The sequence below is a fragment of the Miniopterus schreibersii genome (assembly GCF_964146895.1).
Source record: "Miniopterus schreibersii genome assembly, chromosome: 14".
Lineage (NCBI taxonomy): Eukaryota > Metazoa > Chordata > Mammalia > Chiroptera > Miniopteridae > Miniopterus > Miniopterus schreibersii.
In genome coordinates this window covers 15027919-15040725 of record NC_138114.1, presented here as the reverse complement: position 1 = coordinate 15040725, position 12807 = coordinate 15027919, and the positions used below count along the sequence as shown (strand labels likewise).

At 47.2% G+C, this 12807-nt stretch overlaps 1 protein-coding gene across 1 annotated transcript in view; it reads left to right on the top strand.

Annotated features, from left to right (window-relative positions):
* Positions 1–12807, top strand: part of LRMDA (leucine rich melanocyte differentiation associated) — a 979155-nt gene that overhangs the window by 522708 nt on the left and 443640 nt on the right. Inside the window, exon 3 of the mRNA XM_081158546.1 lies at positions 12304–12430. Coding sequence (XP_081014672.1) covers positions 12304–12430 — 127 coding nt within the window. The remainder of the gene's footprint in view (positions 1–12303; positions 12431–12807) is intronic.

Genomic DNA, 12807 nt, shown 5'->3' with positions numbered 1-12807 from the left:
AGCTGTAGGGGGTGACATCCGAGGATGTGTAGGCGTGGCTGCCTGGCAGAGCACCTTGCAGGGCAGGGACTTCTTGGGCCAGGAGAGTATTGCTCACTTTGCTGTAAAAGGCCTTGCTCAGCGGGCTCCCTGTGGGTGGGCGCAGGCCCGTTTCATTCACCGCAGGCCTGGGTAGGAGGTGCTCAGAAAATATGTGCTTCACGAGGAATAAATGAACGAATGATCCATTCCATGCTTATCAGGATACTTTTCCATTCAGCGAGGCATTTTACTTTCCATACTTAGGCATCTCTGCACAATACTGGGCACATATAGGGTTTTAATGACTTGCAGATGTAAAGACATTAAAGCTTTCTTCCTCTGCTGACTTGACCAGTACAGTGAATGGAAAAACCAATGGTTACTTTCCACTCTGTATGTATGTAATTCTCAGCCTTTCTGGTCTCCGCAAATCACTGTCCTCTCCCTTCTGCCATCTTCTTCTTTTTAAAGTTAATTTTATTAAAACCAGTGAAATTAAAACTGCTCCGTCCAGGGCATCTCAAGTTCCATTCATTATGGCTTCTTATCTTGGCAGGCGATCGGCGTGGGAAGGCAGCTTGGCCATTAGGTGCATACAGAGCCCATCACTTTCCTACCAGTGGCTAATTCATCAAACATTTATCTTTTGCCCTCCGAGAACTGTGTCACTTGGCCTGTCACTCCCTAGTCTAGGATGAAGGTTGCAAAAACATGGGAGGTGGGAGAGAATTTTTTCTCCGCCCACTTTTCCCTCCCAGATCTTTTTTATTAATCAGATTTCATACTTGGGGCTTGAAATCCTCCCCTAAACCTGCCCTCCGGCCCCCATATTTTTGGCCATATGAAGGTTGGGATGGCCCACCACATTTCCACTGAACTTTTCATTGAGTGATGTCATGATTAAGACAACAATAAAACACTGGATTGGCTTGGGGAGTTTTCCCCCATAACCCACTTTAGAGCAGAGAATGATAAAAAAAAAAAAAAGAAACTTGTAAAGTAACGAGTCCAGCCCCCAGCCTTCCAGTTGACAAAAGGGTAAAGTCAAGCCTTGAGCAGGACAAGGGTTTGACTGGAGCATTGAGCATCGCAGGAAGGTAGTGACCACGGTTCCCTGGCCATTCGTCAGATAGAGGGTCTCCCAAGCTGCCCTTTCTCCATGCTCTCCATACTCTGAATGCATAGTAGTATCTCTTTTGTAGCTCTAGCTACAGGATCCCTTTTCAGAGTTAACCAATCACCTCTTTTGAAAATAAAATATGCACATTTAAGAAAAATAATCTTTCAAATATCAACAATCTTACTATTTATCTAGGTTTGCTTTCACATGCCTTATCTCATGCCACCCCTCTTCCAATGTCTGCAAAGTGGATGGATAGGGATTGGCCTGCTATTAGATTAGATAGATTAGAAAATTAAACCTTAGAGGTGTTATTTTTCCAAAGTCTCACAGCACACCCAGGACTTGAAAACAGAGCTCGTGCCCCCAAATTTAGTGTTCTTACTTCGTGTCTCTACTTGCTGCACTTGTGTTTCGCTTCACCGAGGTGATCAGATAGTCTCCATCAGAACAGCACATTCCGTGGGAAAACACCACCATGACTCTCTACCCCCAAGAGCATCCATCAGATAAACAGACAGGTGGACGAGGGCCAAAGAGCCTTCGTTCAGCCCTGGGAAAATCTCTTATTGCCCTCACGTCTGGAGTTGTTTGATCTCTCCTCTGTCCTACCACTGTTACTTCTGTTAGGCATTGGTCCTCTGGGCCCAGAATGTGCCACTGTATGAAAGGGACTGAGAACCTGACAAAGTTGTTCTTTGAAAGGTTTTCCACAGCACAGAGCTGGGGCTGTTTGGGAAGAGGAAAAATGGCCCCAATAACAAGCCACTTTTGGAGGTCGCCGTATCTCCCGGGCCTTCTTTCCTGCAGGAGATATAAAGCTATCTTGTAGTCCAGGACAGAAAACACGCTTTCACCTTTTTCAGCCAACTGGGACCCCACAGAATCAGCAGTTGGCACGTTTTGCTGGCTTTCCTGGCCTGCCTCCATTCCAGGGGGCCCTGCCCATGGGGAGCTGGTCTTTGGGCAAGTATTTGATTAGGGCCCCTCTGGGTCCCTTGGGCCTTGAGGCCCAGCCATGTAAATGTCTCCTTTTCTGGTTGGTTTGCAATGAGTAGACACCATCTGTTGAATTAAAAATTCCCTTATGGAGGGTGGTGAAAGGCTCGTGTGGAAGAGACACTGTTATCTTTCAAGCAAACAGTTCATGAGGTTGAAGAGCGTGTTCTTGGCCAGGCGTATGTTTGTCCAATGGTGGTGGGAGCGTCCCCTCCAGGCGCTGAGTTCCGCCCCGTGGCGACATGCACACATACCGCGGCTGCAGCACACCATGTCCGCTCCCTCACATCTCCCCGGTAAAGAAAACCTCCATTTACAGAACCCGCCAAACAAACTCACTCTTTAGACTCTTAAAAACAAACAAGATCCCGAGGCCACAGGCTCCATGCGCGCATGTGTGGTTTTGTAAAATCTCAAGCCGTGAATCAAAATAATTGTAGAGACATAATCAAAGCCCAGAACCAGGCCCTGTCACCAGGAAAAATGCAGGAAAGATTTGCTGAGAGGACAGGAAGACAGCCAGATGGGCAGAGTGATGGGAACGAGACGTGGAGGCATCTAGCGTGTTTGTGGGAAGGGAACCCAGTTACCCACCTCTGTCCTTAGGGACGCACGTGCTGTAATAACTGCAGGACAAACACAGGAGGGTGGGCTGAAAGGTGACCACCACAGCCCTCTTTTTTTTTTTCAAGAGCCCACACTTGCTCACACTATGTAATGATATGCTGTCCTGTATGGTTCTTCCTTATGTCAAGTCCAGCTTCGTTCTCTATTCCTGTGGATGATAAGCTCATTGGGAGTAGATGCCATGACTTGGGGGGCATCTTTCATAGCCCCAGATACGATAACCTGCCACCTGGAAGTGGCCACTGCCTACATGCTTTCTGGGGCTAAATTAGCATTTTCAAATGTCAATGACTTGAGCGTCCGGATCAAGTCACTCTTATGTTCCTTTGCCACCAAATTTGGCATAAATATAAGATGCTCAAAAGATTAGAATTCAGTTGAACTGAGACTTAGCTCAAGCACATTTCCTTTTTGACGCCTTCTCAACCCCCCGTCCTGAGAGCAGTGCTCATCACCCCAACCTACCCTTTCACCCTCCATGACCTGGTAACTGCTTCCCCGCCTGTATTTATTACCCAGCAGTAGAGGACCACAGCACAGTCATCTTTGTAGCTCCACAGACTAGCAAAATGCTGGGCACAGAGCTGGCGCTCAGTACAGTTTTGTAAATGAAGGAATGGGTAAGGATAGAGGTACACGCCAAAGGGACCATTACTAGTAAATTGCAACCCAGCTCTGCCTAAGGAATAGTTAACCTCAGGGGGGCCACATTAACAAAACAAAACAGTCAGAACTAGTTCTTCAAGGCATTGTCCTAGGGGGGTCAGAAAGGGAGTACAGATCGAAAAGCAAAATAATTGCAAGGCCATCTAAGTTGAGGACATACCATGAATGGATCACAGAACTACACAGAGTATTTGGATACAGGATGTGATGATGGTGAATTTCCATTTCTGTACCTCAACTAGAAGTTATTTAGAAGAAGTTCAGCATCGTATAGTATAGTGGAGGGAACACTGCGCTATATGTCCAAATGTTCTAGGTATGTTTTGGTTACTGTGTATGGTTTCAGGTATGGTACTTCCCTGAGCATTAGTCACCTCTGTGAAGTGGAAGGTGGAGCACCTTAAAATTTCCCTAGGACTCAGAGTCTATGTGTCTGTAAAGAAGACCACAGTAGAGCATATTTCACACAAATAGAGCTGTGGCTTAGACCTCTAGTTCATAGGCTACAAGAGCGGGCTGTGTTGACATGTGCCATCTTAGTTATGGGGATGTCCCTATAGTTAGGGGAGCATTGAAGAGGCCTTGCACAGGCCCAGCCAGGAGGTCAGCAGGTGCAGAGTTCAATGTGATGGGGAATGACGGAGCTAGCACTCTGCCCTCTTCCCACCAGGCTGAGTCCTCGGGACCCTTTGGCAGGGAAGAAGCAGATCTTGGCAGCTCTTGTAAACGGTGGTTTAGAGGAAGGAGCTCCAGTCAGATAAGCACAGTATCTGGATGGAGTATTAGAGGTGACCGAATCTTCTTCTCTACACAGAAATTCCCTCTAAGCATCCTCCATGACTCTAGTCTCTGATCAAATGCGCCTAGTGACTCATAAGGCAGCTCACTCCTTTGGCGAACAGCTCTCTAGTTTTGCAAACTTAAGAAAATTGACTCAAGACCTCTCTTCCCAACTTACATATTTTTCCTCCTATTTATCATTCTGTCTTCTGGAATGCCACAGACTTAGTACTGGGACAGAACCAAGCGTCCCCTGTTCCTGTTAAATAGCCTTGACGGTCTCAAGCACAGTTTCTTACGCCCGTGGCCGCCTGGTGGTTCTCCATGGGCGGTGGTCGTGGGCGCTGATGCCCCTTTGGGCCTGGCAGCCAGGACTGAAACACAGCTCCAGGTGGAGTTACTCAGGGCCAGTAGGGTGGAGGAGGGCCGGGTTGGCTTCTGAGGTGGCAGCCCCATCCTGGCGGTTCATACCAAGCCCTCCGCATACCCACTGCTCTTGAGCCAAGGCTCATCCGTCTCATGTTTTTGGGGAGTTGTCTGGTTTTACTTAAAAGCAATATTTAATGGAATTTTCCCTGATTATAAAGCACTTATTTGTGATAGAAAACATAGTAACTAGTGAAAACTGTAAAAGAGAAAAAAAAACCCTATAAAGCCATTACCCAGGGGTTAGAGGTATCAATCTTGGACCTATCTATTGACAGATAAATATGTACATATGTATGTTTATGTACACCTTGCAGGGTATTTGTGTACATGTGTGTACAGAATTATCATAAAGCCTCTATGTACAAGATGGCATATTATAACAAAGACTACATTAACGACTTTTAACCACCAACTTGGAAATATGGTGCAAATTAAAATTTGTGCAGAGAATGGAGGAGATCACACAGCTGCCTTTTAATTTCGTAGTGTGTGTACCGTATGGATTGTAACTTAATTTTAGGTGCTTATATAGCATGATAACTTTCCTGGATCAGTAGATGTTTATCTATATGATCATTTTTAATCGCTGCATGGTATTTCATTATGTAGATATTTGAGATGTATTCAATTATTCCTTTGTCACTGGGAATTTAGGCTTGTTTACAATTTGCTATAAATAATGTAGTCCTGAACATACTTAAACACGCACCCTTCTTTGAAGTTACCTGAATAAATTCTTAGAATTACTGGATTAAAAAGGTGATAATTTTTAAGGCTTTTAATTAAATTGCCATCCAAAATGGTTATAACCATTTCACTCCCCATTAGTGTTGTATTAGTCTAGTATCTTTAGCTTTTGACAAGACTATGTTAAGATTTAAGAAAACAGTATCTTTGCTAGTTAAGTGAAAATGTCTTATTTAATCTGAATCTTTTAGATCCCCAATGAAGCTGAAATCTGACTGACCTGTTCATCTCTTGTGCATTTTCTGTCCATGTCTTTTGATCATTTTTGCTGAGGGTTTTCCTTAATGATTTTCAACAGCTCTTTTCATATTAAGGATGTTAAACAGACTATCAGAGAGACTGCAGATATTTTCCCCAATTTTCATTTGCCTTTTAATTTTTTCCTTAAACGGGTGCTTTCAGGTAGTTGAACTTTAAATCTACATTTAAGTCTTTACACTAGACACTGAGAAATGTTGTCTTGTTGGGCTGAAAGAATGGCTTGATTGCAATAGGATCGTTTTGGATCTACTGTGTTCTCCTGAGTATCTTTCCAGGGTCCTGCCCTCCATACATGTGATCAACATGACCTTAGCAAAGTCTTGGCAACAACCAGGACCAAAGCCCCCAGAACCTTCCCTCAGAGCAAGCTGAGCCATTCATTAATGTTCTTCAGGTATATTTTTGAACCAGTTATGACTCTACCTAAAGTTGTCATTTTCTAGCCCACTTTTTGCTCTTCTTGTTGTAAGAATATCACTAGAAATTTTTTCAAAGCCATTTTGAAATCTGGATGCAATGTACAGCTTTGTTCCTAGTCAGCTAGCCACATCAATGGCTGGTCACACAGAACTTGTCCTGCATGCACAGAAGCTGCCTGTTGGAGAATCTGTGCTTCATGTCACTGAGGTCTGTACTACCCCATTCTGCAGAGGACTTGAGCTAGCTTCTTAGATTGAATAAAACCAAACCAGTGTGTAGATAAGTGAAATACCAAGGCTGTAAAAATTTATAAGCCTCCACGGCGAAGTTAAAGAGCAGGTATAAAGACCTTTTTACAGTTGGACCATAGTTTGGTTCTGAGCCTCCTGGAAGCAAAGGTAAAAAGGGTAACATGATCAGGTACATGATTTATTTTACATTGTCTTAAGGCAAGCAAGTACCAGTTCCTTAGAGGTATAATCTGACCAGAATTTCACGTAGACAAGTTTATAAACATATGAATCCACCCACCTTTTCAAATCACTGGAACTCTAAGTACCCATTTCTGGCTTCTAGCTCCTTACCATTTTCCGTGGTTCCCTAGGACCATATTTAACAGTTTTCTTGGTATTACTGGTGTGGTGCATGATGGCTTCAGACTTGATGCCACTTAAAGTTAACAAATACCTCGTTTACTGCCTTACATTTTTTACTGGTCTTGGATTCAGCTCTCTTATGCCAGTGTTGAATTTAATTCTCTGTAGCTTGGGGATCATGCATCCTGACAGGGTGCCAGTAGGGCTTTGGGAGTGACTGTGACAAACTCCATGTGATACACTGTCAGTATACACCATGTCAGTATACACTGTCATACATGGCCCAGAGCCTTTTCCATATTTTATTTTTAAAAGACACTTTTACCCCTATTGATATTGTTACCATATAGACTAGTTGATTTATATTATATGTACATATATTCCTGGCTATGTGACATGAATGACAGAAAAATATGTAGAAAATATATAGAGTCAACTGTACGTATAGTCCATTATATGGTAATATGCTATAGTATATTACTACATATAGTATATTACTACATAAGCATTTAAATAGGGTATTAAAAGTTTGATGACAGAGAGAAAGAACACCTCTCTGGTGTTTGATGACTAGCCTTTCTAAAAATGTCTGTGCTGCCACTGGGCCATTTTCTGGAACATGAGCGGTCACACCACAGCTCTCCTCTCCTCTTCTCTCCTTCTGCATCCCACACGTATGGTTCCCTGTTCCCTGTCCTGTCCTGTCGTTGTGGTCATGGCATCTTTTGTAAGTCAGTTTGCAAACATTTTCCAGGGATCTGCTGTGTGCCAGGCACAGTACTTGGCATGGTGGTGGGAGTAAGAGGGGTACAAGTTACTATTTTCTCTCAAGAGTGATGTCTAAATTATTTAACCACTGCACTGACCAAGTAGAAAGATCCTGGCTAGAGCAGGGTCCTTGGAGCCCCAGTAATGTGGGAGGGCATTGATCATGTAGTTACTGAATTGTGGGAAGGTCTGGGGGCTCCAGGGAGTGGCCAGGGTATCAGGCTGGGCCACTCCAGGTACTCAGAGCTGTGATTCTTTACCAACTGTAAGGACGTATATTTACATAGTTTAATAACCAGTACTGGTGTTCGGGAGCGGGCTCCGAATGTCCCTCCTCCCGTTCTCAGACACTTGGCCCCAGGGTACAGGAAGGAGGGGTCTGGCCTCTGAGAAAATGCGAATGTAGGGATCCCCTGACAGTCCCGGCCAGTCACCCTGGGGCCTATGCTTTGTCCTGCCTCAGGGCTTCCATGGCAGTTGTGCTCTCAGTCGCTGACAGGTTTGTGGCTGAGGAACAGTCAGTTGAGAAAGAGGTACTTAGCCTGCATTGTACATTTGAAGACTTCCCATGGAGGTTATATTGAGACCCCTTTTCTGTTAGGAGCTGGGCAGACAGAAATCATCCAGAAAGCCCCGCGTGAGCCTGAGGAAGGGCCAGTGGTGGTAGCCATCAGACTATGGGTTAGGTCCTTCAGAATTCCCACGGCCTCCCCATTTCCCAGTTAAAAATGCATCTGTGGATACTTAGGTAGATGGAGTGGAGGAAGTAGGTAAAGATCTTAGTGGAGACCTTATTTTCTTAACTGGTTTGAGAGTATCCTAACCTTTGATTCTGGATTTGAGGCCAACTATGCGGACACATGTCATTCTGAGGGTTTGCAGTTAACTGTCTTCCGCACCCTGCCCAGCTCATGCCAGGTGGAAGTATCACTCCTGGTATAAGCTGAGAGCTGAGGACAGAAGGATCCCCAAGAATGAGGTTGGCGGGTCTTGAACCAGGGGTTCTGGAGGTGCCCTCTGGTGATTTTCCTGGCTGGATTTTTGCTGGGCAGGGGGCAGGGAAGGCTAATAGCGCCCCTGCCCTGCTATGGTCCTGGCCTTCTCCTTCCCCATTCTGACAAGTGGCTAACTTTTGGAAAAGGGATGAAGGCCACCAAGTGTGTGCCCACACAGGAGCAGAAGGCATTGGAGTTCAAGGGGTGGCCCTTTTGTAGGACCTGCCGCCCTGCCCAAGGCCCCTCACAGCCACTGGCCCAGCTTGGAAAGGGCGGCAGCCGCCTGCTTAGTGCCGCTGTTTTCATAAGCTAATGAGGGCAGAGTGTGAGCCACGGGCAATGATGCTGGGATATTAACTGTGACAGGAAGCTTGATCATAATTATCTTAACGAGGATAGGGTTAATTACAGTGGAAACTTAAAAGTTCTCTCTGTTTGAATCCGCTGGAGCTGAATGCGTTGTGATGTTTTGTCATTTTGATATGACTTTGGAGAAGGCACTGGGACTCTGCCGGCAGCCGCAGGGGCTCCTGGGGGAGCCCAGCCAGAGCCCGCACATGAGTAGCTGAGATGGCACCTGTGGGTGAGATAATGGGCAGCTTCCTGCTGGTGGAGCGGGCGGCCCGCGGCCTGCGATGCGCTTCCGAGGTGCTGACTAGGTTTCCAGAGCAAGCCACCTGCCACCCAGATCCGCCCGCACGCCGGTCTCCCTGCCTGCCCTTGGCGTCTCTTGACTGGGCTGGAAGCTTGCTGTCCAGCGGCTGAGTCCAAGTAGCGGCTGAAGCCTCGCCCTCCCCTCCAGCCCCTGACCAGGGCAGACATACCTGCCTCTCCTTCCCAGCCCACCCCCCAGACATCTGCAGCCACTGCCGACCGAGCTGGTGGATACGCCTGGGGTGCCAGCCACCCCTTTCACCAGCGCTCATGGTTCTGGGGTACATTTTGCTGTCCACACACAAGGTTAGAGCAGAGAATGACAGTCCTGTCATCTATTCCTTGTCGTTACCGTCACTGTCCCATTAAACAACATAGCTCTTGTGGCTCCTTGAAGCCTTTTAGCCGTGTTATTTTACTTAATGGCACATATCTTTGCAGGCATCTTGTGTAAGGGGTATGAACTCAATGATTCATGCAAAGAATTTCCCCTGCTTCTTCCTGGAAAACAGCAACAAAAGTGAAATTTTCAAAAATAAAAAATAAAACCATCTTCCAGGTATTTGTTTATTGGCCTCCACATGCTAACTGGACCCCAGAAATCCTGTCCCCTCCAGTTTTACCTTTCAATCTGCTCTCTGCCTCCTGTCCCCAGTACCTCAGCTTTGAATTTACCTGATTAAATCACCAAGTGCACACCATACGGATGGGGTTTATTAATTAGACACTCACATCACATAGTGCCCTTTTAACTGAGCAGCTAATAGCACTAAGCGGCAAAAGGCATCTCAAAAGCAGACAGGTGATGGGGGATGTGAGCCTGAGTGTCCCAACTCCTCTCTGAAGTCTCACTCCAGAAGCCAGTCTTGAGCGCTGCCCAGAGCCGCCCCTGAGAGAAAGGCCTCTCTGTGGGCACTCCCTCTAGTGTTCCTGGCATTGTCCCTTTTCATGCGATGTCATTTTGTTTTATGCCTCCCCTGGAGCACTTTTGGAAGGGAGCTTTCTTCTGCTTGCCAGTTGCCAACTGTTTGCCGATTCTCATGATATGAGTATTATATTTGCATAACATAACTCGGGAGCAATGAGTATTTGGAAGCTGCCCCTGACCAGAGCCCAGCGGATGTTTGCACACAAAGGACTTATTAGGCGTCCGTAAGGCGCCCTGACAGGAGGTGGCCTCACTTGCCTCGTGGTAAACAGAGCCTCGCTCTGAAAAGCGCTTTGAGATCATCACTCGTTAACCCCACAGAGGAGGGGGCTTCAGGAAAGGGGGAGCCCCTGCAGAATCCGGACTTCCCGCCTACCTTTGTGCATTTGTACCCTAAGCATCCCTCCCCCCACAAGACAAGACAGGGCCTCCAGAAAAGCTGGGAATGAAGGGAGGAAGGGGAAAGAAAGGAAAGTAGCTTATTAATCATCTCTCACTTACTCTCCATAAGATGCTATGAGCGGGACTCCACTCAGGACGGGGCTGTGGACGGGCCCAAATTCACGTGCAATGAATGGTGGAGCTGACACAGAATTGCAGGCCCCCTGACTGCAGGTGCAGGAGTCAGGTTTTCCTTCCCAAAACGCGAGGGTGGTGGGAAAGGGGAGGAAGAAATGGGACACGACGGCCCCACTGCCCCTTACCCAAAAAGTACGCGGCCCTGCCCTCCCGCCCCGCAGGGGTCCTGTTGGCTGCAGGACATGCGGTCTGGGTGCTGGGTCCTGGGCGGGCCCACCCTGCGGGTGAGGCAGGAATGGCACCTGCTGGTGGAGCTCTGGGCCCAGTGCAGCCTGGGGATTTATTTACTTATTTGCAATGCGCATGACGCCTCTGTTTCGGAATCCTCTTGGCCGAGGTCCCGAGGGGAGAAGACGTGAATGCCTTGAGAGGGCTCTTGTCCTGGAGTTCGCACCCACACAGGTGTACAGGCTTTGCACACGCAAGCAGGCGCTCTGTAATGCACGCGCTCTCAGTAGGTGGATAAACAGCGCGCAGCATCTCCCAGATCCGCCACATTTTATAGAACAGCCAGGAGATCCCATGCGCGTCCGCCCTCTGGTTGATGTCGTAGCTCAGCTGTCAGCCTGTGCAAGCTCAGCAGAGCTCTTGGGTCTGGCAGGTGACCGAGCTGGGAGTATGTGTGTCTCTGTAAGCCCTCCACGGGGCGGCTGTCTTTAATTAACATCTGTGACGCCAGGGCCAGCACAGGCGAGCAACTGCCCCTCTCCACCTCCACCCCAACACTCCCGAGCCCACATCAAGAGTTAACTTTCAGCTAAGTGGATAAACAGGGCCGTTTTCCCTTTTCTGATACTATTTTTTCCCTGAGCTGAGTACTTAATTCTTTCAGATGCCTGTTTATTTACTGCCTCGACATCTACATTGCTGCGCTCAACACTTCTTTCAAAATTAAAGTGAGAAATCCACTTTCCATAAATTAAAACAGTAACTTCAAGCCAGGAGTATGGAAACAGAAATTCCCCCAACCCCTTTGCTACCCACCCTCCCCCCCCCCACAAGAAGAGAAAGAAAGAAATCATGGCAGGAAAAGCAGCAGCCCCCTCACACTGGAGCGATTATGTGCGTCTTAGATGCCGAGCCTCTGGGGCAGCCACAGGGACACTGGGCAGAAGCAAATTAAGTGATTAGTGAAGGAAAAAAAGCAGAGACCAAAACAGTCGAAGGCAGGGAGCCCGAGAAAGGATGCCCTCCTTGCCGTTTCCTACCACTGTGCAGAGGAGAGCCGCTAAGAAATGATACTTGAAGTTATATTTATTATTGTAAGGGGGTATGATATTTCTGGGCAGGAATGATGGATGACAACTTAAATTTGTGTCCAGGGAATGAAGGTGAACTGTGACAGAGTTATTTATCTTGGGAATGGAGGTTAGGGTCAGCCTAGGCTGGGTGCCTGAAGGCACAAGACATTGACAAATTTATCCTGCAGGCCGTATCTGAAGCCCTTTGTTTTGGATCCTGGCTACTCACTAAGTGACCCTCATCTTTCATGTTGGCAATGCGTGAAGGATGCGGTGAGTGCCAGCGGCCCCTTCTCCCCCGCTGCCCCCGCCCCGGCTCCTGCTACTAATTCTTGTCATTCACTTTGCTGACAGGCACCAAGCCCAAACTATTCCCAGTCCTGAAAGGGAAGGTTAAAATATTTATTTCGGCTCATAATGGCCTCCCTGATTTAGTGCAGGATCATTTTTCCTGTTGCCTTTGTCATTGCAGGTCACTGGAAGGACTGAGCGCGTTCGGGAGCCTGGAGGAACTCATCTTGGACAACAATCTGCTGGGGAACGACCTCGTGTTGCCAGGGTTACCCAGGCTCCATACCTTAACCCTCAACAAGAACCAAATATCCTTGGCTCTGCCCGCTGCTGCCCCCACGCCCCGCCCAGCCCCGCAGTGCTCCCCTCCCGCTCGCCAGCTCTCCTGCCCTGTCCCACACAAATACCTGCGAAATGTCAAATGAGTTTTATGTGTCAGCTAAATTAAAGTACGTGAAATACAGTCCATGGGCAGACAAAGCGTTCTGTCTCCTGGCACTCGGGACACTTCAGAGTAATTTATTATAGGTCATTCATAAATGAAATGCACCATTATATCTTCCTGTTGCTCCATTTTAGTGTAGGGATCTAAGTTATGGCTGTGAAGAAATCTTTTTAATAGATAAAAATAGAGAAAGGAAATAATGTCACTGCTGCCAGGAAGGCGAATCCGGGTTCTGTTTGC